At 40.9% G+C, this 26181-nt stretch overlaps 1 protein-coding gene across 1 annotated transcript; it reads left to right on the top strand.

Moving 5' to 3' along the window:
* The first annotated feature begins 24382 nt into the window (after positions 1–24382).
* On the top strand, positions 24383–25725 carry TCIM (transcriptional and immune response regulator). Its single transcript, XM_036877504.2, has one exon. The coding sequence runs from the start codon at positions 24450–24452 to the stop codon at positions 24768–24770; it is 321 nt and encodes a 106-aa protein (XP_036733399.1). The 5' UTR covers positions 24383–24449; the 3' UTR covers positions 24771–25725.
* The last annotated feature ends 456 nt before the right edge of the window (positions 25726–26181 follow it).

Here is a 26181-nt window from a genome sequence, read left to right as displayed (position 1 = left end):
GATTTCTTTTTGGAGAGGTCATGGTTTATAATAAATCGTTGCTGAACAGTTTCTAGCATTCATACTACCACCTGAGGTGGAAGGATTGCTAAGAAATGTCTTAAGTTCATGGACTTTGGGGCTTAAGTTGTTTTTGCAGGATTCATATTTAAACAAGCTCTACCATAAAGCCTTGATCAAAGTATAGGGTTTGGCCTCAGTTGCCTCAAATGTAAAGATCAAATTATAGGGTTTGGCCTCAGTTGCCTCAAATGTAAAATGTTACTGAATTGTCTACCTGTCTGGAGGAAGGATCCCTTCTCAGGCCTCTTCAGTTACCTCCCCTTTACACCCCTCTCTCCTGCAGGGCCCATTTCCTGCATCGCTCAGCTGCTGAGTCAGGATCCTGCTGGGGGGAAAATGAACCAGAGAATGTCTTCCATCTTGTAATTGTAGCGGAACCCTCTTCAAATATCTTTGTTTTTGCTTAATAGGAGGCAAAGCCATCATCTCGCCCAGTGTTACAAAGGTATAAAAATGCTAATGCAATCTTTATAAGTCTGTTCCTGCTTCTTTGGGAGGAATATGAGGTAAATCAAACCTACAGTGATACAGCGAAATCCAAGTGTTTTGACAGGACTTCATTTTCCCTGGTTGCCACCAACGATAATGGTTGTAAACAGCATATGCCAAACATCTGTATCTTGTGTTTTGGAGGGTGTCTTACCTTCCATCTCTATTTGTTCTTCTCGAACTGAATTAATCAGCTCTCCCACAGGAGTGTTTTTTTTTTAATAGTTGTTATGCGTAATTAGCACGGAATTCAAGTACAAGTTTTAAAATTTGATTTAATATACAGAAATCTGTCATAGTTTCTTTTTCTTTTTTTGCTTACAAATCTGAAAATTGAAAATACGTGAAGTGTCTAACATTTTTCTTTCCTTTCTTAAAGTGTTTTGATTCCCAAAGAGGCTGAGAAGTTTTATCTTGAACTGAATACCCCTCACATCTGCATTCTCTTCTCACCTCTATAAAACATAGCGGGAAAATGTATGTGAAAAACTCTCCCTGCCACCCAAAGTTATTATGATACTCCATTGATAAAAGTAGCTAAATTTATTGAACCCTGTTGTATAATAAAGAATTTGACTGGTCTTTGTCCCTGATTCCTGGGAGGGAGACTCCAAATCCTTGGAATTTTCCAAGTGGTAGGTGGGTCTTTGTTATCCGTGGTCAGTCCCTGGGACCACACTTGAGTCTGTGCCAGTGAGATGGCTTCAGAGGAGCCCGTGGATAGTTTAGGTATGAGGGGCCTGGCCATGCTGGGAAGATCAACCTTGTTTAAAGGGTTGGGATTTTGAGTCATGTGGAATCAGCTCAACCTCCTGACGTTGTGGGAGGGAAGGGGAAGTGAGATGGAGTCGAATCACATGGCCAGTGATTCAACCAATTCTGCTCACGTAAGGAAACCCAATAGAAACTCCAGACGTTGAAGCCTGGTGGCAGTTCCCAATGGCTGAACTGCAAATGAGAGCCCATGGTGAACTCTAACGGTTCCTCTAATTCAAGTGGGCTAAAAGGTATATTGAAGAGCTTGAAAGAGAAGAAGCTGTCGTTTTTTTCCAGCAATGAAATGGTCATTTTTGTCTGTGTTTCCCAGACCGTGTTTCCTGAGCTGAGACCCACTCTGCCCCGGTACTGGCGATTCAGGTCACGTCAGCAGGAGAGACTTAATGGCAATGAAATCTTTTAATCTCAGAATGTATTTTGATGTGAGAACAAGACTCCACAGTATGCAAATTACATGCAAATGATAAATGGATTATGCAAATTGAAAAATTGGAAACTGAAAGGTCACACGGAGCCAAAACATTCTCTAAATTAAGAAGAAATCACTGTTTCTCTTCCAGGTTGACAAGTTATATCCAGAGAGTTGACCTGGTTATTAGTCAGATGACTGTGTTTTACACTGAAAGTCCTTGAATAAGGTATTTCATACAGTAATAAAGAAAATTATTGTAGTTGAACCTAGTAGCCATTACTTTGCATGCCAGGAGTTCTGGCAGATAGTCCCGAGTAACTTCTACAAGACTCACAAGATGAATATTAAAAGATTCTGTAATATTAGCTTGCTCTCAAAATGACAGATGAAAATCAGAAAGTAGCTACAGCTCAGGAGTAGCACCATGGGAAATAACCAGATAAGAAAGATTAAATCCATCAAATTTTACAAGAGTTAAAGGAGAGCTTATTGAACCTGAATAAGCAACAATATACTACATAAAATTAAACCAGTAAGTAATGAGGGAGAGAAAAAGTAACTTAAGTAAAATGAATTCAAAGTCATCAAATAACTGGACTTTGGATAAAAATAATTGCCAAGTGCAAACTGTTGTTTGGGGCAGCTAAATTGGAAAACAGTAGTGTGAGGGACGTGAGCAACAAGCTCAGTTCATTATCATCACCCTTTTAGTGACACACCCATATGTACCATATGTATAGCTTTGTTAACTATGTCAACTAACTACAACCTAGAGCATAAACCAGTTTGCTTGCTATGACTCACTAATTCAGAACAACTAGTGGAAAGGCCTAGCTTACGTTTTAATTATGGAATGTTTTTAAAAAGAATTAAACCGTTTGACTTACATCAGGTTGTGTATGCCAGTGTGTATTATTACTATTTTTTTTTATGAGAGGGAGCATACCATAGTGAATGGCTGAGATGTAATTCCTCATTAGAAATGTTAGAGGATTGAAAAAGTAATTTCTCTTTTTGTCCTACCAGCTTCATCATTCTGTAATATGGATCTAATATCTTAATTGTTCATAAATAGATTCTTTTATGTAAGTACACAACATATCCTTGTAAGTTATTTTAAACATCCCCACATTAAAATTTAATTTTATTATTCATCTGCTTTGTTAGCATTATGTTAATAATTCATGAGCATTTGCCAGATCTTTCATCTTGAACACTGTTTCTCTTGGGTCTTAGCATCTCTTAAGTTTCTCTGTTTCTTAGTAGATCAAGCTGAAACATTTCCCATAATGCAGCCTCACTCAAACTATTTAAAAGGTTACTAGTTCTCTTTGCAAGTCCTCATTTTTCCAGGCAGGGCTTTAATTTACTATTCTCTGCCAGCATGTATTCAGCTTTGAGTCCAAACTTTTTTGTACATTCTAATTCTTGCTGGAATGTCCCCCTTTCCCCCTCCTAATTTAGAACCTACATAAATGTTAGTGACTCAAGTCACTTACACCATCTTTGTGAATTCTTCCCTGACCATTGTCCACTCAACTTCTCACTGAATCTTTTGCGGTTTTCAGATGCAATTGTACAACTGAGGAATTATGTGAAATGTAGACCATATTTTTCTTAAGCTGATTGTATTACTCTTTTCATCCATTTAAGGCAGACACCTTATCTTAAACTTGTTTTGTTTTCTCCCTGTAAAGAGATGAGAAATATTCTATGGTATGTGATATTGTAAATGATTGATATATGATACAGTATTTCCTTAATATGATTAATAAATAATTGACAATTGACATAAGGTTTTCCTAATATACTGCAAAAACTGTGACTAACTTTTCTTGAGAATAACAGGTGACCACGGCAGAATGTGCCCAGGAAGAGTTAGCTGAATTGTGTCAGGTGAGCAGAAAGATGCACATAGGCATGTAAATACAATGCTGCCGGGTGTCCAAACAATACAAGTATGTCCCCAAGTTCCACTGGCATGATTTATACAGTCCACCTGAAATTTAGCACAAGTGTGTCTGCAATAGGAGCACCGTGGCTCCAGCAGAACAATAAAACACTTGCTTCTCTTAGGCAAGATTAAACCAAAAGCTGCAGAGAGGGAAATACAGGATTTCCCCACCGTCAGGACAGTGAGTCAGCGTCGCCTGCACTGAACAATGGATGGATACACAGCCACTTAGAGACCTTTCATCTTTACCCTTTTTTAGCAAAGCATGTCCCCTATTTTCATAGGTAGGATCACTGACGCCTCACCATCTGCCCCTCTTCACCAGCATTTGTTAAACAGGAAATCTGCGCATTCTTTTCAGTAGTTGGGAGGCGTCTGCTGTCATCCAAAATAAAGCAGAGAGGCTACACTTTTAACTTAGGCTGGTCTTAGAAGCTGGTAGAATTGATGGGGCTACGTAAAGTGGAAGAATTTGTAATCAACTCCGAAGAGAAACATCATTCATTCATCTAAGTGATCTAAATTTCATCAGAAGACCCTGTCCTGGATCACATAACTATCTACTTACAAAAGACATTTCAGACAAAATTACCCAGAATCTACTATCTATCTGACCATAAATCCTGAAAACTCACCTCTCTAATAGAAATATGTGTGTGCCACAGCTTTCAGCATGAATTGTTCCATGTTAAACCTGAGGCTGAAAGAAAATTGTTCCTTAAAGTCATACTTCAGTGCCATTATCTGTGACTAACCATCAAAGATTCTGTAAACGCCCACAGCAAAGAAGTGTAAAGTCCCACATTCTGTGCACATACTTATATAACTTGTGTTTCCAAGAGGATCAAAAGCCTTGAGTATATTCTGCAGAGGGAACCTACAAGATATCCCAAGCTCCAGTCAGGGGTACCATCCCTCGGTCTGCCAGTCAGGAATTGAACTTGACTGAAACTCAAAGACTTATAAGCAACCTAGAGTTTGTTTCTCTTACGGGAGGTAGGCAGTCCAGTGTTGGCAATGGACACTTCTTTGGTTCAGTCTCCTTTTAGCTTTATGCTTCTCTATTCTTAGGGTGTAACTCTTGTCCCAAGACTCTCCTCAAGAGCTGCCATTTTGGGGAAAAGAAAAGGGAAACAGTTCGCCAACTGTGTTAGTACCTTTTAAAGAGTTTCCTAGAGGTCCCTCTCAGTGACTTCCATTTAAGTCTCACTGGCTGGAGCTCAATTCCATGGCCACGTCTTACTGCAAAGCTTTACTGAGCATTTTAGGCTAGGCTCTGTTAGCAAGGGACGGGGAGAGAATAGATACTGGGCAGGAGACGGTCTCTGCTACATGGCGAAACGCACAACAGCACCCTCTCCTGGCCGGAAGCCCGCCTAGACAAAGTCGTGTCAGTAGATCTCTTTCTGGGTGAATCACTGCTTCTCTCACACCTGGGTGAGGATACTAGTAACTGCCATATAACAAACATAATGCAGTACTTCATGTGCCCTATTCTTAATTCTTGCAACAATTCTTCATTAATAGAACACCTTTAACTGTCCTTACAACAAAATCCTTTCAGCATCAATTGGGTATCAACATTTCTGCATTACAGAGTATTTCTCTGTTGCCCTCTGGTTATTTTCTACTGAATTGTTTAGGATTCTCAGCAGGATTTGGTTACAGACTGCTTGGCCTAGATATTACTACCTCTTTCAAATAAAGTCTTGCACTGTAACTTACTAGGACTCCAAGATGTTAATCCAGGGACAGTTCTAGTCTTTGGATTTCTTTGGTCTTATCCAAAAGCACGATCAGCTTCCTTCTAGTTTTGCTTAGTTAGGCGATCATACTCTCTTTCACATCAGCCCGCAACACACTTAAGACATCATTCAAACAACAGTGGGCATAACTTTCCTCAAGAGAATTGTTAGTGTTTTTCTCTGTCAAGTCCCGTTTTATGTTCTCCATTTATGCCATGGGGTTTAAATGGCATAGGCATTTTTTTTTCCCAGAATTTTCATTGCTACCTCAAGTGGTTGAACCTCTCCCCCATCACACATTTAACAGGAAAACACATTTACTAGGAAGCATGTCCTACCAACCATTTGTTCTGCTTCCTTTTGAACCCATGTTGATGCATGAAAGGCAAGATTATAAATATGGAACACTCACTGGGATTCAACTTATGGGGTCCAATTTGCCCACTAAAATACACATACAGTTAATCTCCATTTTTCATGGATTTTGTACTGGTGAATTTGCCTACTCACTAAAGTTATCCGTAACACCTGAACCAATATTCATGGATTTTCATGGTCCTTTGCCGACATGCGTTGAGTGGCAAAAATTGTGCATAGCCTAACATACATATTAGCAGCTAAGGTCGAATGAGGAGACACTCTGCCTTTTCTTTCCAGCTTTCATACTGTAAACAGGTGTCTTTTTTTGTAGTCTACTCACTGCCATATTTTTGTGATTTTTGTTGGTGATTTCACTGTTTGAGATGGCCCTGAGTGTAGAGCTAAGCACCATCCAGTGTGATCTCCCTTACATGGAATAACACGTGTGTGTTAGATAAGCTTCATGTAGGCTTGAGTTATAGTGTTGGTGGCTGTGAGTTCAATGCATATTAAATAAGATGTCTCTAAGCCAAAAAATACACCAAACAAGGTGGTTTGTTGAGAATGCTGTGACCAGAGGCTTCCAGGAACCAGAAGTATGTCTCCCTGAGGAGCAATGGTTCAGTTGGCTGACCCGGTGTCACCACAGCTATAGACCCTAACAACCACGAATAATGAGTATCAATCACCCTCTGTCACAACCGACCCTCACAGTGGATCTTTCCCTGAACAGTCAAACCAGAATATGTAAACCTTTGTTTTTCTTGATTTCCTGCCTCCGTGATCTAACTGCCTATGTTGTTGAACTCAGAAAAGGTCATTACTCTCTGTATAGAAAAATAACTGGAAAAAGAAAAACCCAGAGATTTCCAATTGCTGTATTTTGAATCAGACAGAAAAGAATTGAGAGTATGTAATTTTGTGCTCTATACTTGAGTCTTGGAGCCTGCATTTATTTCTTTCATCATTTGTTTTTAAAGTCATTATCTATTTGGAGCTGATTTTCAGAGAAAAGTTGGGTCATTTCTAACAGCACACTTAGACTTCCAGTAACTCTTGCTTGTGGCATCATTTGAAGCAGATAACCATACAAAATTTTCTCCTCTCTCTCTCTCTCTCTCTCTCTCTCTCTCTCTTTCTCACACACACACACACACACACACACACACACACACACAAAACACACAAACACGCACACAGTTCTCCCCATTTAAGACAACTTACATTCAGTATCATACTTTCATTTAACGAACATTTATTTCTCTCTATCTATTGTGGACTATATAAATCAGAGTGGGAGATAAAAAGATGACAGATTCAGCTGAGGTCCCCAGGGAACTTCAAGTCTAATGGAGCATTCAAGAGGAATCAGGAAATGCCCAAGGATAAAAAAAAAGACAGTGCTGTGTGTTTATTCTAGATCCTTTTCACATTGTTGCTTTTTGGCAAGATAAAGCTAGGTGCCTATAAGCAGAAATGCCTGCAAAATGACAAAAGAGAGGGAATGTGTTTCTGCATATGTTTGTGTGTGTATGTATCCTCGGCCCCACATTTCTGTGCCCTGTACAAAAATATTTTAGGCAAAGAGATTATTTAAAAAGGCTATGAAACAAGACCTGTGTATAGTTTCATAGTGACCATTTTCTTCAGCTTTAAGTGGAAGCTCTTTCATGTTGCTTTGTAAACACTTTTAAAATGGCACTTTTCAGCTTTGTTTCTAAGATTGGTAAAACTCTGTAATTTACTTAAAGTCACTAGCAATTTATCTTGCTGTGCATTGCACTATTAGGAGCTCAAGATATGGCACTGAATTTGTGGGAAGTATCAGACTATTAATTCTCCATGAGAATCTAGAATCACATTCTTTTCTTCCTCATTTTGTGTGATGTGATTAACTTACACATGAATAATAAGGGAAAGCTGAAGACTGGTTGGCAAACAGAAGCCTCTGATGTATGGCGTTTACTGGAAAAGTCATGCTTCTTCTGGACGTTTCCTATTATCTTCTCATTGTATGTAAAATTCTGTGGAATTAAAGTGAGCCCTTAAAAGTTGCTTCCTTGAAATATCATATAACTGTGGCTAAATTTAATCCAAGATCTCCTTCTCAATTCTAAGAACTAAGATTTGCACACAAGACAAAAAAGGAAAAGAGAGAGAGACAAGAGGAAACAAATAAGTCGACTAGATAGAACCAGAGAGAGAAGGGGGGGAAAAGGCTTCGGTAGCAGCTGCACAACTACCACAATAACACATTATATTTACACTCAACCTACTTCCAGAGTTATTTGAGATGGCCTACAAAATTAAGTATTAAATAATTCAAATAATGATTCAAAAATTTAAAAAGCAATAATGGAGGGGAAGTAGTTATTAAACCAGGACCACTGACCGAAGATAATTACCAAAACTGAACATCACAGTTTAACTCTGAGCTTCCTGCAGCCAAAGCAAAAGTTGAAAATCCATTTTAAAATTCCCTCATTATCCTACTAATGGAGAGAAAACCATTACATTAAGAAACTCCGCTTTGTCTTAGAGTTTGGTCCTATAATGAAAAGTGCACTGTGTGAATCATGGTTATGGAAATCAGATTTAAATCAAGGTGCATCTTCCTACTGCCTTCAGTTATCTGAATAGAGCAAGTCATCTTCCATTTAAGCATTTTTTAGTGGACAGTGGAAGTGACGCAATGGCCATCACACTCTAAAGGTGTAGGGTCGCAGGTGCCATGACATCCCTCCCGTGTTACGTCTGCTGACTTACCTGTGGGCCTGGGAAAGTAGCTGGGCTTGCAGCTCAGCCTCCAAGCTTCTACTGAATCTTGTTTTTTAGCTTCTTTGAGTCCTAAACCAGGTGTGTGTGCGTGTGTGTGGGTAGCTCAGTGGCAAAGGATACTAGTTTCAGTTACAGGTCACTGTTGTCATTGAAGTCAGAAGCGGTGAAAGATATGCGTGTACAGTTTGTCCTTATGGATTCCGATTTGTCCCTCAACATTCCAGTTGGTCTTTGTTCTTCCCTAATTCACTTGTAGATTTCTTCTGTGGGTTTTCTGAACTGCAGGAACTTATTCATACCACTGGAGTTGGAGTCAATAGTCTTCCAATAGACTTCTTCACTAGCCTCCATATATGAATACGATCTAATTCCTATAATAAATCACTTACTCCATGTCATTCTTAATTCTGTTTCTTTGATCAACCCTGATACCTATATTAACGCCCAGAATAGGGTGCATTTGACTGTCAAAATGTAAAACATGTGGCATTCTCTTTGGGATTGTATGGTGGACAAAAACTAGCATGTCCTTGGTGACAATAAGCCTTAAAGACAGTAAGAACCTTTTTATTGGGTGCTGAAGAAAAAGTAATTTGTGTTACGTAATGGCAGAAATTTCGACAACACTATGGTCCATAGTAACATGGAAAATAGAACATACACCTAATGAAGTAGCATGTTTGGCTGAGGAGATTTCTAGGCAAAAGTTTGAAAATGACAACTAATTTCTTTTAGTCACATATAATAAGGTATCAATAGAAAGATATCAGCTAAAATAGAATAGTATGTCTATTTTTCAGCAGGTTTTGAAGAAATCTAAAGGAGTCAGGCCTTGTTGGAACTGAAAGAAAACCATTTCTTATTTCCAGCTCCTCTAGATGGCAAAAGATCCTCGAAGTAAGAAATAACCTCAGGATAAAGAGAAAATCAGGAGTGTGCTTGTAAGACTGTTTATTAAAACTTCAAAAGGATTTAAGGTTATGCTTCATAAGCCCTCCCAATTAGACCAAAATGTCTCTAACAAACATAAGGGTGTTTTCTCAGAATCCTGACTCTCAGTCCAAGCCAGAGATATGTGGGTGTGGAGTTTGTCTAATGGAATAAACCTTAATGAGATTTATAGAAAATCTATAAAATATTTAGTGTAATTATACTAGCAAAGGCATTACATACTTGGATTAAAAATGGCAGAGATAAAAAGTGGCCTTTGGTCCACTAAGTCCCTGAAGAAAGCAGATTGAGAAAGCTCATCAATTGCAAAAAATGGGCCATGTCTTATGAGAAAAGAAAAAAAAAGAATGATCCAGAGTCCAGAGTGAAAAGCTTGGAGTTCAGAGAGCAGAGCTAAGATCAACAACAACAAAATCACACCCAAAGAGAATCCAGTTAAGAGACTGGTGCTGTGTGCCTGGACACAGTTCAATATTGCTATGGACCCATGAATGCTGTATGCTTCCCATTCCTTTTCTTTTTTGAATAACAGCTTGTATTTCAATTTTGCTTGTATTAGTTCACTAAGGCTGTCATAACAAAGTACTGCCAATGGATGACTTGAACAGCAGAGATTTATCATCTCACAGTGCTGGACACTGCAAGTCCAAAATCAAGATGGTGGCAGGGTCCATCCCTTCTCAGTGGGGAGAAGGAAGGGTCTGTTCCTGGCCAGTATCCTTGGCTGGTGGATGGCTGTCTTCTCCCTGCGTTTACACACCACCTTCCCTTCTATGTGTGTCTGTGTCCAGGTTCCCCCTTTGTGTAAGGATTCCAGTCATGTTGGATTTGGGGCTCACCCTCGTCCAGTTTAGCTAATTACATATATAAAGACCCTATTTCCAAATTCGGTCACATTCTGAGGTCCTGGGGGTTAGGACTTCGACAGGTGTTCAGATTGAGAACAAATGTTCTTGAGTTACGGAACCCAAGAAATGTCCACTGTACCTGCACCTGATCTGCATGAAGAGATGCTGGGCTTCCTGATGACACCACAGGGGTCTTGCAGGAGGGGTGTGAGTTGTTTTAACTACAGGGCAAACTGTAACCAAGAAGAGCCACAACAATATCTCCCATCTCACGTGATCTCCTGGAAGGTGACCTTGACAGTCTCCTATAAAAAGAAGTAGACTTTCAGTAGAAATTTCTTGAATCATTTCATAGGGAGGAAATTTCTTGGAACATCCTTTCTAACATACAAAGAGGAAAACATAACAAAAATGATTGAGAAACTTGATTGTAGAATTTTTTTTAGAGCAGTTTTAGGTTCACAGCCAAATTGAGCAGAAGATATATAGATTTTAACATACCTCGGGCCCCCGGATGCACAGTCTCCCCCTTATCAACATCCCCACCAGACGGGAGACATTGGTTACAATCCAACCTACACGGACACGTCATTATCACCCAAAGTCCACAGTTTACATTAGGGTTCAGTCCCTGTGCTATACATTCTATGTACAAATATATAATGACATGTATATAGTATCATAAAGAGTATTTCTTCTACCCTAAAAATCCTCCATGTTCCTCCTATTCATCCCTCCCTCCCCCACCACCCTGATAACCACTGATCTTTTTACTTTCTCCATGGTTTTGCCTTTTCCAGAATGCCATGTAGCTGGAATCATACAGTATGTAACCCTTTCAGACTGGCTTCTTTCACTTAGTAATATGCGTTTAAGTTTCCTCTATGTCTTTTCACGGCTTGATAGTTTTTTTCTTTTTAGTGCTGAGCAGTATCCCATTGTTTGGTGGGACATACTGCAGTTTATTTATCCATTCACCTGCTGAAGGACGTCTTGGTTGTTTCCACGTTCTGGCAATTATGAATAAAGCTGCTATGAACATGCATGTGTAGGTTTTTCTTGTGGGTGTAAGTCTCAACTCCTTTGGGTAAATACCGAAGGGCATGATTGCTGGCTCATATGTTAAGAGCATGTTTATGTTGTAAGAAACCGCCAAGCTGCCCTCCAAAGTGACTGGCCTATTTTGCATGCCCATCAGCAATGACTGAGAGTTCTTGTTGCTCTGTAGCCTTGCCAGCTCTTGTTGGAGTAGTTTTTCCAGATTTTGACCATTCTAATAGGTGTGTAATGATGTCTTATCGTTATTTTAATTTGCATTTCTGATTGTAGACTTAAAAAATATGTGTAAGAAAGTACCAATAATAAAATAAGACACATAAAATAAGACAAGCATTTGCAAAATATTTGTTAAAGGGTTAGTCACGTGTAATATGTATTTACTATATTATGAATAAGAGAAGTATTAACATCCCAGAGAGAACTATTTTAAAATATATGACAATTGGGTAGAAAAAGAACACAAAAATCATAAAAAAGTAGGGAGTGTTTGGTCTTATTATTCAGAAAAGGGTATTAAAACAATGAAATTTCATTTTTACATAGCTAGAAATTAAGTATATATGTGTAGATGGACTATAAGAATACTTCTGAAAACAGTGGTGAAACGATATAAAAGCCTTAGAACTGTTCACATACTTTGACAGCAAGTCCACATATATATGCCACATATGAATTCCACATATGTTTAGAAAGCCTCAAAAGAAAGCAGAATACAAAAATTGTATCTTGCATACAAAAAATGTACTCCATTAAGTTTGTACTAAATTAAGTTTGTACTCCATTAAGTTTGTTCTAAATTTTATGAAAAACACATCCATACTTCTGTGCATGTATTTTTTAATGAGTATGTTCACAAAAATCAACTGGAATGAATTAGACTGACACGTTAACAGTTGTTACGGGAGGTTGGTGAGACTGTGAATGATTTAATTTTGGAATTATATTTTTTGTGTTTTCTAAATTGTGGTTATAACTCTCTATTCCTTTTATGATAATTTCTTAAATTGACCATTTCTTAAATTGACATGAAAAAACAATATGTTATCCTCAGAAAATTAGGGTTATTTATCCATGATTATGCAGAGCATTGTGATAGATGTCAGACAGCTTTTTGGTTTTTATTTTTATGATATCTTTTCAAAAACGATTTCTGGAGTATAGCTGACACACAATATTATATTAGTTTCAGGGGTACAACATAGTGATTTGATGGTCGTATTACCAAATGGCCATATTATAAAATGCTCACCCTGGAAAGTGAAGTTCTTGAAGCGTGAGCTTTGCCACTTGAACAAACTGGATTTTTCCACATTTGGACTCATCTGTGATATTCAATGCATCGGCAAGACTTGATACTTAGGAAACAGAAGATGACATCAGTCCAAACTTAATTAAATGTATAACATAATTAGTGTACAAACTGCTGTACTCATTTTGCCCAGACCTAAACTCAGATACATATGGGAGTTTAGTTTTGCCAAATTGCAGGAAAAAGTCACAGTTGTGTGGGAATCTCCTACTTCAGTTCTTAAGTAATGGGGACAACTAAAACATAAATTAATTGGGTCTTTTCACTAAATATGTTTGATGGAATTTATCTTCTCAATTCTTTTTGGAATAATTAGTTATTGTTACTGTTTCAAATCCAGTCTTTGGAGTAAGAATCACACTGAAATATACATATACATATTCCTTATCTGGTACAAAAATCAGATCTTTATACCCTTCTTCACTCTCTGAGAGTTGGAATAAATGGAACAGAATTTGAGTTCAGTGCTCTCACAATTGGACTTATCAAATGAAGTATTGAAACACCATTTTGCATTTGAGGTCACACATTAAGAGGCAGTGTGGACAAAGAAGAGAGAAAGAGAATGAGAGACAAGCTAAGGCCATAGACAAGAGCAGGGACCAAAGGGCAGCGAGCTTTGCAAGCTCACATCAGAAGTTCAGATTGCATACTGCTCAGGGTGAAGCTGCTGGAGGTAGGGGGAGATTATGATGAACCTATGCTTCAAAAACATGCTAGCTGCTGGAGATAGTGAAGAAACTTGTGGAAGTCCAGGAGAAAAATGATGGTGGCTAGGAGGCCATGGTAGCCACAGAGTTAGTGAGATATTCCGTGGGAAGCTGATCTGTCAGAAATCACTGGATTGAATGCAAAGTAGGAGAGAGAGGGAACAGCTGGAGGGAGAGTGAGCCCTGGGTAGACAGTGTGAGCAGTGACTAAGGCAGGATGGGGCAGGAGAGAAGTGGGTGCAGGGCCTGGGGATGGAGTGGAGTTCTTTCTCTGCATCTGTCTCCCTGCTCGCATGCATTCTTGAGTGGAGAAAGTGTGGTGCTACGACACAGGGTAAGTCCTTGAACAATGTTTAAAACATCTGTTACCCATCTCTCTAGCCTTGCTAGACTTTTCAATTAATGCGTGACTCCGTTTCCTTTTTGACTCCCTCCATCTGTCTCCTCCATCCCAGATCTCTGCCCTCTCTGCTCTCCTGGGTCTAACACAGCTGCAAAATTGTTAACAGGAATAAAAGCCCTCTTTCCAATGTCCTGTGAACCTGTGGCGGGGCTGTGGGAAGGCAGGGACTGAGAGTCCCATGGTCCTACTTCAACTAGGATTGCCATTCCATCTCAGCCACTTCATGTCCTGTGCGGTACATCGCTTCCCTAAGCCTCGTTTCCCTGTGGGCTCAGTGAGTTGCTCGGAGAATTATTGTAGCACATATGTATGATCTGACACTATGGGAAAAGTACCCCATGCATGCAGATACAGCAGGAGAAAGGGGGAGGAAGAGACAGAAGCTCTGATCAGGGCTGCAACCTGTGCATGCAGCAGACTGGTGCCCAGGCTCTCTGTGGTTTTAGATTCAAACACAAAATAAGCACCTGTGCATTCAGTTATGAACTGAACCTAAGTTTCCACAGATTTCCAAAGATATCCGACTAGCTATCTTACAGGACTCTACTGATGATTTGTGAAGTGCATGAAAGGTGCTTGGAGAAGGGAAGCTCCTGAAGATGGCTTCCCTTCCCTCCTTTCTCTGCCCAGACTGGGAGTTCTACTTGCCAGAAAACAGATTATTTACAATCACGATCAATCTAGTGTGAAATTCCAGACAGAAAATTTTCAGACTTAAGTTTCCTCCAGAATTTTTCTGAGAAAGAAATAAATTCCCCCTTTCCCACTATTCTCATCAATATAAAGAGAAGTGATACGTCAGCAGAGAAGCAGCCCAGGGATATGGGGACGCAGGGAAACCCCTTTCTGCCTGCTTAAAATGAGGACTGTGCGTCTGAGCTGGAGGCAGGAGCCAGAGAGCCGGAAGTCTCGCTGCCCCTCGCAGAGGTGCAAAACTGAGTATGGGCCCAGTACAGCCACGTGGGCCTCAGGGAAAAGAGCAAATTTGCAGGGAGAGTGATTGAGGCTCATGGCCCAGTCCTCCGCCTTCTCCCACACCTCCTTTCTAAAAGACTCTGCAGCCCCTCTCAGCTCTCAGAGGCACTGCTTACGGCATTTGGCCTTAACACAAGAGGTCCAGTAACAAGGCCAATCTCAAACACCTGTGAAACGGTTGTTACAATCTGATGTCGTCATGCAATTTTCCAGCTTCCAGGCAAACGCAGATCTGTGAGCTAAGCTTGAGATTTAGGCAGTATGCAATTATTCCTATTTTTTTTTTTTTGTTGCTGTTGTTACTGTCATATTATATCAGTGACTTCCTCTCCAGGAGTACAGAGAGGAAGGAAGGTGAGGACGCCAGGGCAGCCAGATTCTGTTCTTTTGTGCAGACTGAGCCCCAGGGATTTGGGACTCAGAGCAAAGCACGAAGGGCCAGGGAGCATTTACCCTTGCAGCTGTGCGAGTTGCAGCCTCTGGCAAAGCTTCCCTGCTTCCTTCTGCCAAGAGCCACAGTACACTCTGGGACACGGAGCCTGATGGGACCAGAGGGAAGTCCGGGAACTCAGCGTTCTGAAGTGCTTTAAGGTCAGACAAACAGAATGCTGGAGATGAGCTGGGAACTGGAGAGAGGGAACTACCTTCATGCAAGGGAACGTGAACTCAGCATGGTGCAAATTTCTTTGCAAAGTCAAAAATAAGTGGGTATCACGCTAGGTACTTGGCAGACCCTCAACATACAGTTTGAAGTGTATTAAAACTACTGTTAGTCAGGTGTATAATTCTATAAGGGCCAGTGGTTAAGCAAGTGAACAGAAACTGTGACCAGGAATGACAGCCAGCCGCATGTTTTCACTGAGTGTAGGAGGCTGGAGGTCCACGTTATGTTAGCTGAGAAATCATGCTCACATGCAAACACCCTCTTAAAAGGTACCATGGAAAGTTATTATTATTTGCCTTAAGAGTGTGAAGTGCCAATTCTTAATCCTTTTGGAGAGTAAGTTTGATTGGGAGGAAAGTATTTGTGCTGCAGAGAAGCAGGAGAAAGGGTTGTCAACGCGAAGACACTGTCTGCTGCACAAATTTGCGGATCAGCCACCAGCTTGTTTTAACCCTTTCTGAGCCACCAGGCAATAGTGTATGCCCCTCAGAAAATTGCCCCACCTTCCTGAATCAATCTGTTAAATAGGTAAGGGGATGCCATTCTGGTCACAAAATCTAAATGACAGGACAAACGGCATGCCTCTGCCCACATTTCAATGGACTTTGTTGTTATCACTAGAGGAATTACTTCATGCACAATAGAACTTGGGACACAAGGGGAGACAACTTTTGACAACATTTGAGAGAATGTGTAGAACACTATACCTTAAAAAGAAAAAGACAAAACATGGCATAGCAAGTTGATGTCAGGGGTATTTTAAAAAGAGAAGTTACAGGACAGGGCTATACTCTAAAAGGCTCAGTAAACGTTTAGTCAGTATTTTTCAAAGACCATGTACCAAGTCACCAATTTTCAAAACAGACAAAGTTCAGGGACCATGGCCCATTTCCTCTGCATTTGAGACATAAAATCCATAATAAATTGTTGTTGACTGCTAATCTCTTAGTGATCCTGAAACATACAAATATACTAAATGAGTATTTGACTTCCTTTTCCTTTTCAGTCTTAACCTGCTTAAGCAGAAAGGTAGGTTTATCTGTAGAGATACAAGCTGAGATTTTGTAACAGCTGTGCCATTCTCCCAACATTTTAGGGTTCCTCATATTCATGGGTCAACATGTAATAGAGGAGCTGAGGCTCAGGTCTTTCACCTGATGCGTTTGAAACAGGTGCCTGTGGAGTGTCTTGGGAGCTGGCTTGGACCTACTCGTCAGCCTTCCCCCGAGGCCGCCCACCCCATCCCCGGCGCTGCCCTCTGGCCTGGGCCCTTCTCACCACTCCCCCCTCCAGCCCCTATCTCATCAGCCTGCATAAGTGGAGGCGGGGACACTTGGGCCTGTCTGGAGGAGTGGCAAATGGGACTATAGGCGCGTAAGTATTGGCTTCTTCAGGACACAGCAAAGTGGGTGGGAGGCCTTCACAATAAAGTAAAAGATTTTATTGAATAATTAAACAAAGGAATGAATGAAGGAGTGCCTGTTTGGTGTCAGCTGCTGAGATGTTTTTATGTGGTTCTACAATCTAATTCTAGAGACATTTAAAAATAAAATTCCCATGTGCTTAGGGTGAGGGCAGTACTGGATTCTCTATCCAGGGCGGCGCGGGTGAAGGTCTTTCATACACACAATTGTTAACAAGAGCAGTAACAAAGACCCACTAGTTATGCAAAAGCTCCCTCCCCTGCCCAGCATCTGGAAGGGCCATTAACATTGTCTAGTTTGGTGTTTTTCAAACTCCAGGTTTTGATTTATGAGTGAGTTATGAAGTCACTTTAACGGGCTGTGAATTCCCCCTCCAATTGTCCCTCTGTGGCTTTGAGAACCTTCACTGACCAATTTCTCTCCGCCCTTCCCAGGTTTGGGCTGCTTGTAGTTCTTGGAAAGTCATGCAGGAATGAGGTCCGTCAGCAGAGATAGCAGAACAATTGTTCACTGCTCAGGAGGAGAAAAGAGAGGAGGAACTTTAGGAGCGGCAATATGTTTAATGTGCAACGCTGCTTACAAAATCCGGGAAGCACATGCAGAAGTTTCCCTTTTCTTAGTAGTTCCGTGCGGAAGATGGCTGACATAAGCCACCGTCATGGTTTTCATATGAACTGTGAGTGGGTGGGAGCTGCGAGTGGGAAGAGATGGTTCATACTTATTTTGGTTTTGCTCGTAGATTATAGAAACACACATGCTACTATAAATACATATAAATATCTCCTGCTCACTTCCTGAGAAAAACATGTTCGTTTATGCTCACAACTGTTTTCTTTTTAAGGAAGCTATAAATACCAGGGGTGCAATATCTAAATCTGAACAGCTAATTAAAATTTAAAAAAAGAAAAGCTTATCTTTCGTTTCTTTTTTAGGAAACATGGCAAATATAGACTGATGTCTTAAACAAAGACAGCTGTTTCATTTCACATGCAAAGCTTCATTTATAAAGAAGCATTTAAGAAAATCATCTTGGTGGTAATTCTTTTCAATAAAGTTGTGGATTTTTCCCCATATTTTGACTGAAAGGCTTTGAAAACATATTTCCTCAGTTTTTAAAAAAATTTGTATTGCTTCAGAATTTATAATTAGTTCCTCTCTGAGATCAAAAATGTCAGAATCAACGTTTCTAAATAAAACTGCCATTCTTTCTCGCCGACGATAATTAAAGGTTGAAAACACATTTAATAAAACTTACCAAAATAAAAATGTTTGCTGGTTGATTTTATAAGGGGATTAGCCACAATTATAGAAAGAATGGAAACCCAGAATGGTTTTATATAAAATATGGAATATAATAAAGACCTTCAAAACACTTACTGAAGAGAACGATTACTATTTCTGTGAAGTAGAGAAAAATGGGGGAGATTTCACCCACCGAGGATGAGACACTACATAGTCACTGACCAGCTCTTTCATTTGTATGTTACATAGGCCTCTCTAGGCTTCAGAATTTTTGTTAATGTAAGAAGAACTCTAAAGTCATTTATTTAAAGTCTACTTTGTGTCAGGTATTGTTCTGGGTTCTGGATTTATGCCTAAGTAGGGGAAAGAAAGCTACAGTCAATGTTGATTTCTTGAAAATTATTACTGAGAAAGGATAACAAATTAAATCACACTCCAGACTTCTCTGAGCTCTAGATTCGTATATTCAACTATCTCCTCGACTGTTTCCCTGGCATTTCAGATTTACTGTGCGTGTGTCATGAACTCTTTCTCCCAAATCCTCTGCACTTTCACCTTCTCCATGTTAGCCTTCCCCACCGAGGGGCCCAAGACTTAACCTGGGGGCAACCCTTTACTCTTAGCCTATCCCCTATGCAATTCATCACAAGTCCCTCAGAGTTTATTTCCAAAATGCAATTAGAATAACCCACTTATTCTCTGAAGCCATAATTGTTCTCTTTAGTTGTCTGTGATGGCCCCACAGCCAAAGTAATTAAAAACAATAAAAATTTAAAACCCCAGCAATTCCTTTTCTCCCATGCATGGCCTTTTAAAGATGGCACATCGCACTTAAGATAATATTTTAAATCTTTAACCTGGCCTTCCACACTCTACAGGATGGGACCCCTGCCTACCAGTCCAGCATCTACCTCCTCTCTGTTGGTTTCTGTTTCCCACTTTCATTGTGTTTGCGTCTGCTTTCCTGCGCTTTGAACTCCTTCTCACCTCAGGGCCTTTGCACAGGATTTCCTTCTGCATCCAAAGCCTACCTCGCCATGCCCCTTTACTTGTTAATTCTAACATTTGTTTCAAGTTTCAGTTTAAATGCGACTTCATTAGAAAGGCTGTTCATGACTCAAATGGTTTAAATGAAGCCTTGCCTTGTTTTCTCTATTAGGTCACCTGGTACTTTCCGTCTTTTAGACTTTATAAAATTTTTCTTCACATATTCATATGTTTACCTACTTCTCTAAAGTCTTTGTTTTCTTTAGACCTCATGTTCCACAAACACAAGGACCATATCCTTTTTCCTTAACATATTCCTCAAGCATACAAAGCTTTGTACTTGGCACATAATAAGCATTCCACAATTTGCCTGTGAATGAACCTACAAATCACAGAGGTGTGAAAGGATAAATGAAAGGGCGTCATGGTAGAATTTTCAAACGATAACAGTTTCAAACTACCTCCGTATTGTTAGGAAGAGTCATTTAGATATTGCACGAAGAAAACTTAGCATAAAAGTCTCTTAGTCAATGTTATTTTTCTTCTTTGCTTTTCTCCCAGATCTCTTCATGAGACCCAAAGCTAACCCAGCACACTTATTACTGGCAAACAGACATTCAATCTCTTTGTGTGATGAAAAAATACTAAAAATGTTGTGCCCAGAAGAAAATACACTAGCTCAGAAGCTGCTTCTTTTAAACGACTTTCGTCACGTCTTGTCTCTGCTGCAGAAAGCAAAAATTCTGTAAGTTCTATATGATTGATCCTGTCCATGTGCAATCTGTGAATCTCTGCCAGTAATTTTTTGGATTGTGTTGTCCAAATATGTCACTGTAAATATTTACACAAGGAAGGGAAGGAACAAGGTGACAGCAGCAAAAAGTTCTCCAAGTACATATGGAGGTACCTTTGGCAAAGAGCTCAGCAAATTAAAACCTTAAGTCTTCTGTCACATTTCTGGAAAACAGAAACTGACATTGTTTCCCTGGGGATGGTCTTGTCTTCTAAACAAATGTGAAAACTCCTTAATCTCTCAAATTCTTCTGAATGCTTTTAGGCAGTACCCAAGGAGACCTGTTCAATGTCATGTAGAAACATTAGTCAGGCCTTTTGAAGACGGAGCTTGCAGTTGAGCTGAGTGCAATAGAGTGTAAAACCACGGGCTGTGGAGCTAGGTAGCCCTGGGTTCAAGCTGTCTTGCCATAGTTGACGGATTTGTGGAGTCAGTTAGGGTCACATTGCCACAGTAACAAATGGCCACAAATTTAGTGGCTTAAAACAGCACACATTTATTATCTTATAGTTCGGGAGGCCAGAGGTTTGACATAGGTCTGCCCTTTCCAGCTTCTAGTGGCTGCCCACCTTCATTGGCTCCTGGCCCCTTCCTCCATCTTCAAAGCTAGCAATGTAGTTTCTTGACTTCTCAGACTTCTTGCTTCTCTTTTAAGGTCTCTTACGATTGCACAGGCTCACCCAGAGAACCCAAAATAATCACACATCTCGAGGCCTCTAACTTATTTATGCCTACAAAATTCCTTTAGCCAGTAAGTCCCTTTTGCAATATAAGTTTCCTTTTTGTCTTTATTCATAGAATATGGATATTTCCGGGGACCATTATTCAGCCTACAAGAAGGAGTAAATTATCATTGCCTCAGTTATCTTATCTGTAACATGAGGAATAGTTCCAACTGCTCAGGCTGTTATGGGAAGTAAACAGAATTGTGCACATTGCTGTTTCACATTATAATGAAATCACATTAAGTGACACAGGAGTTTTAGACACATTAACGAGAAAGGCAGATCTGGTGCCTTCTCCTGGTAGAACTCAGCTTTAAAAATGAGTAATTGCAAAAATGAAGGTGTGCCTGACAACTGTCACAAGTGCTGCTAAGGAACAGTAAAGGGTTATTGGCAAGGGAACTGACCTAGTCCAGAAGGACCAGTGATGCCCTCTGAGCAAATAGCTCTCTGAGTTGAGATTTCATGAAGAAATAAGAGTCATGCAGCTGAGGTAAAAATTAGAGAACATTGTAAAAAGAGGAAAAATATGTGCAAAGGCCCACGTCAGAAATGAGCATGGTGCATTCAAGGAATAAGCAGGCACCCTGGTTGTGGGGAGAGTGGTAAATGATCAGTCATGCTGCAGAAGTCAGAGACCAGGCAGGCATGCTCAGAAAGGTCATGTTGAGATCTGGGGGACTTAATCTAAAAGTAATAGCAAGAGTGGTCTGACCAGATTGCTTGTGAGAAAATATTGCTGTGGGTGCTGTGCAAAGAATAGAGGGCAGGTGTGGAGCAGGAAAGCCTGGAAAGAGGTTTGGGCTTAGTCTAGGTGAGGGAAGCTGGGGCATCACAGATGGGGCTCCCCAGGAAGTAAATTCTGAGAAGGCAATCAGCAGGAGGGGGTTTATTATGGAGTGCTCCTGGGTTCAACTCCTGCAGGTGGGAAAGAAACAGGATTGGGCACAGGGAGGCCTCTGCTGACCTTGAAGGTGCCCTGATGTGTGCGTGACCCCTCAGGGTTAGGGAGAAGCGAGGGGTCTTTACACCCCCATGACAATCCATGTAGATGCAGCTGCACCAGGAAGGGGTGACCTACCTTCCTCTGTGGTGGCAGCACCCAGAGGTGGCTGACAGCTGAGCATCTGGGAACATCTTAAAGGGAGGTCCCGGTTGGGCACTGAAGCATCCACAACATGGAGGCAGTGAAAATGGAGAGAAAGTGGATTGATTTGGGAAATATTTTGTAGACAGATTTGACAGAACTTGGTGACAGCTCCAGATAGATATAGTCAGAGAAAGAAAGGAGATATCAAAGATGATAGCTAGGTTTCTGACTTTTATACCTGAACAGATATTTGTACTGATTAGTTAAATAAATGCATCTATAGTTCAGAGGACAGGGGCAGGCTGGGAATCAGAATTTGGGAGTAACTGATGAACTGGGGATAAAAAGCATGACCTGTACATGAATCACCTGAAGGCTGAGAAGGTTGGCAGAGCCTTGAGGAATGATGGTAACAATGACAGGTCATGTACATTTCTTGGCAGTGTACTTGGCACTTAGTAAAAACTCAGCGAAACTCTTTGTTGCCATAATAATAACAACTGTTTTTTTAGTAGTGAGGGAGATGGGCTGACACAAAGGTGTGCTCTGTGTGCTGGCAAATCCATCGTTGTGGGCGGCAGCACAGAGGGTTCTTCCGTGGAAAACCTGGACACCGCTGCTCACCTGGAGATGAGCCCCCTTCAGGAAGAGACCACGCTGGGCCAGCTCTTGTCTGTCTTACATCCCTCATTCGGGAGCTGTTGGCAGTCCCTTTGACTGAACCTTTGCAGTGTGCCCAGAATGGGGCCCAGCACTGCCCACCTGCATGACTTCCTAGTGGAGGTCTTTATCATCTCTGGCCTGGATTAGTTTGAAAGTCTCCTAACCAGTCTTTTTGCTCCCCCCACCAGCCCAGCTTACCTCCCTAAAATCTATACTAAGAAATGACAATTACTTTTTAATGCTTATGAGGAAAATCATGTCATTTCTCTGCTACAGATTCTCCAAAGGTGGCCCATGCCCCTAGGGAGTAAAAGCTCAGTCTGTGAAAGAGCCCACCGGGTGGTGTTGAGCCTGCGCTGGCCCCCCTCCTCCTGCCCTCTCGCCTCCTCCCGCCCTTCTCTGCCCACTCTGCCCGAGCACACTGCTCCCCTGGCTGATCTGCGTACACTCCATGCACGATCTTCTCTGCAGGCCTTTGTAGTTGCTGTTCCCTTTGCCCACAACACCCTTCCTCCAGACGTCCACACGGATTACTCCCTCACCTCCTTCAGGGCTTTGCCCAAGGCCCCCTTGAGGGGCACTGCCCCTGAATATCTTATGCAAATTCCAACCCTCCCCTTCATCTCCTGTACAGCTCTGCTTCATTTGTACCCCTGGTAGGCATTCCTTTCTGACATCACCTATATGACAAAGGCACATTCTTCTACTATCTTCCAGAAGCATGTGAGCTCCATTAAGATAAGGTAAGGATTTTTATTTTTAATTTTTTTTTTTTGGTTTTGTTTGATTTGTTTGGTTTGGTTTACTGCTATATGTCCAATACCTAAAAACATTCTAGCAAAAGGGAGACCTTAAATAGAGACTGAATAAATGAGTGACTGAATGAATGACTGAATATATAAGAATATATATAACTCAATTTTCTAATGAGGGATCTTCCCCACACTGCCACTGTGTGTTTTCTAGATCCGACATGACCAGATGAGGGAAAATTCATGAAGTCCAGCCTTGCTTCTTGGAATATGAGAAAGCGGACCAGGCAGAAGGTCCAAGGAGAGAAATGTCTCATTTAGGGCCTTTCAAAGTTGACATATACGGTTTGGTGGGACGAAGAGCTCCATATGTCAGAAGGGACATTGGCTGGGTGAAGCCTGTGGAAGGTGGAAAGAGCCAATTTAAGTTCTTCCAAAAAAGGTATTTATTGTTCCATGTCAGGGTAATGCCAAAGTAAACATTACAGGAAACAGTCAACTCACCCCTTTCGAGGACTATGCCTACAGCCTGGTTAATATTTCCTCCCCACTTTTTGCATAAGCATTGCTATTGAATATACACAGGCCTAAGGAGGTATTGCCTGTTATTAACAGTATGAAATTATGATTTTATTCCACAATTACAGATTAGCTCTTGCACGCAGTCTCTGCAAGGCTGTGTCTGGCAGCGTGCGGCAGGTGAATTCCCCATTCCATGATCAGGCCGACTCCAGATGGACATCCTCGATTGCCACACTTCCTCTCAACACTCTGGAGCTGACCTGGGTAGGGCTGTCCAAAGGGCACAGGTGCCGGCTGCCACGTGTTTGGGGTACACTTTAGTAACTCCTCTGGGAATTAAAACTTTCCTGTGGTCAGCTGAACCCTATGTTCTGGTTGTTGTCTGGAAAGAGGTTGAGAGTCTAAGCCACTTTGTGTCTCATCTTTGCATTTTCCTGGTTTCAGCTATTTTTTAAAGGGCCCACAAACGTGGGTTTGTGTCATCCTGTTGCCACAGAGGAGGTAAAAAGAAATCCTCAACATTCCTGCCCCTTCCCTTGAACACAGCCTCTAGTGACATTTACACAAGAACAGGATATTGGCAGCTCAACTGTTAAACCTGTCTGTGATTACTCTGCCTTGAGATCACTCTGATGTCACCGGGGTAATTTGAGCCCGGAGCTTTTGTTCGCTCTTTAAATAGCAGTCCCGGAATGATTTTGCTACAGACTCTCTGGAGAGCCTGGGAGTGGAATTCCCAAAGATCCCCACATCGATGAAAGCAAAGCCAAGCCACAAAGCCACCGCCATGTCCACGTCGCTGCGCGTGAGCCCGTCCATCCACGGCTACCACTTTGACACGGCCTCGCGCAAGAAAGCCGTGGGCAACATCTTTGAGAACATTGACCAAGAATCACTACAGAGGCTCTTCAAAAACTCCGGGGACAAGAAGGCCGAGGAGAGAGCTAAGATCATCTTCGCCATAGATCAAGATCTGGAGGAGAAGACACGCGCCCTCATGGGCCTGAAAAAGAGGACGCGGGACAAGCTTTTCCAGTTTCTGAAACTGCGGAAATACTCCATCAAGGTTCACTGAGGACAAGAGAATGGATAAGGACGTTATCCAAGAAGGGACATTTAAAGAGACCAAGTGAGTTTGTGAGACCTTGAACCAGGCAGCATTTGGTTGCTGTCTTGCAAGTTTCCCTTGGTCAGGACTCCTGATGCTGGGAAGGAGCTGCTGACAAAGACTCCATCCAATTTCATGCCTGTGCTGTTACAGGGGAGAGAGAACAAAATGCTTTCAGCAAGGATTTGAAAACTCTCCCTGTGGGAAAGGACGCCGGTGTCAGGAGAGTCTGGACAGATGTGATGAGAACTGAAACGGCAGATAACAGGCTGGGAAAGAATGACAGTCAGGTCCCTTTGCCTGGCCCTAGGACTGAAATTCAACCTGAACTTGTTTTCCTTAAGGGAACTGGGTGGAGAGAGGGAGGGGGCAGAGGGGAAAGACAGAATACTGTGCTCTGATAGTTCACTGAGTTTTTCATTTGAATGTGCGCAATGTAGTCAAGTTTCAGTGTTGTCTATTGGGATAGATTTTTTGAGATCAGTAATTGATTATTTATTTGCATTTATTGCAATGCCTGACAGAAGGCACCATATGGGTGTTCAGTACAAATTCAAGGAACTGCAATACTTTCAGAAGCTTAGTAAAACCATAAGCCCCTTCTGGTTTTGGTGCATTTCAAAGGTAAAGGGATTTCGTGCATTTCAAACTGGTTAAAAGGGTTTTTAGGCATTTCAAACTGGTTACATAAAAGTTAAAATAATGGGGTCCTTCATAAATCTGAAGTACTGTGAAAACATTTTTCAATTTTTAATCTTCTAACTGATGCTAAAATATAATCTAATTAAATTTCTTACAGTTACTGCCATAAGCCTTAGGAAGTAAATATGATATGCTAAATAGTTTATAAAGAGACTATGGTTTCTATAATTTATTATACATGATAAATGATATGCAACCATAATAAATTATTATAAACTTAGCTGCTCTTCGTCTGTAATGATTGGTATGGAAATTTTTATTATTATAAACTTTTATAAACTATCATAAATTTTTCTGGGGATTTTACTGTAAGAGTAAAAGGTGTTTTACTGTAAGAATCAAAGTTTACAATGATTGGCAAACTTTCTAAACATGTTCTCACACCAAATATTTAGGAAGTTTCTCTGTCCCAACTGTAAAATATTAGATACAGACATAGAAAGTCATAGGCTTACTCATCAACATTGTTGTTTACATATCCATGGAGAATGAGTATTAAAAGGCTTTTTTTTCCATATTTTTGCAATCTTTCCTCTGTGGCTACAATAGCTGAGTACATTTGTCCATTTATTTCTTCCAAAACAATACATTTTGGTGTTAGAGTCTGAATCACTATCAAGATCCTGTGGGTTATCAATGTTTATTTAATATAAACTAATACAGGAAAAATATTACA

The sequence above is a fragment of the Manis pentadactyla genome, chromosome 7 (genome assembly GCF_030020395.1).
Source record: "Manis pentadactyla isolate mManPen7 chromosome 7, mManPen7.hap1, whole genome shotgun sequence".
In the NCBI taxonomy this organism is placed as follows: Eukaryota; Metazoa; Chordata; class Mammalia; order Pholidota; family Manidae; genus Manis; species Manis pentadactyla.
The sequence above is the reverse complement of the archived record's forward strand: the minus strand, read 5'-3'. Positions and strand labels throughout refer to the sequence as shown.

Bases quoted from the DNA above. Each gene is read 5' to 3' on its own strand.
- TCIM (XM_036877504.2), top strand. From the start codon at position 24,450: ATGAAAGCAAAGCCAAGCCACAAAGCCACCGCCATGTCCACGTCGCTG.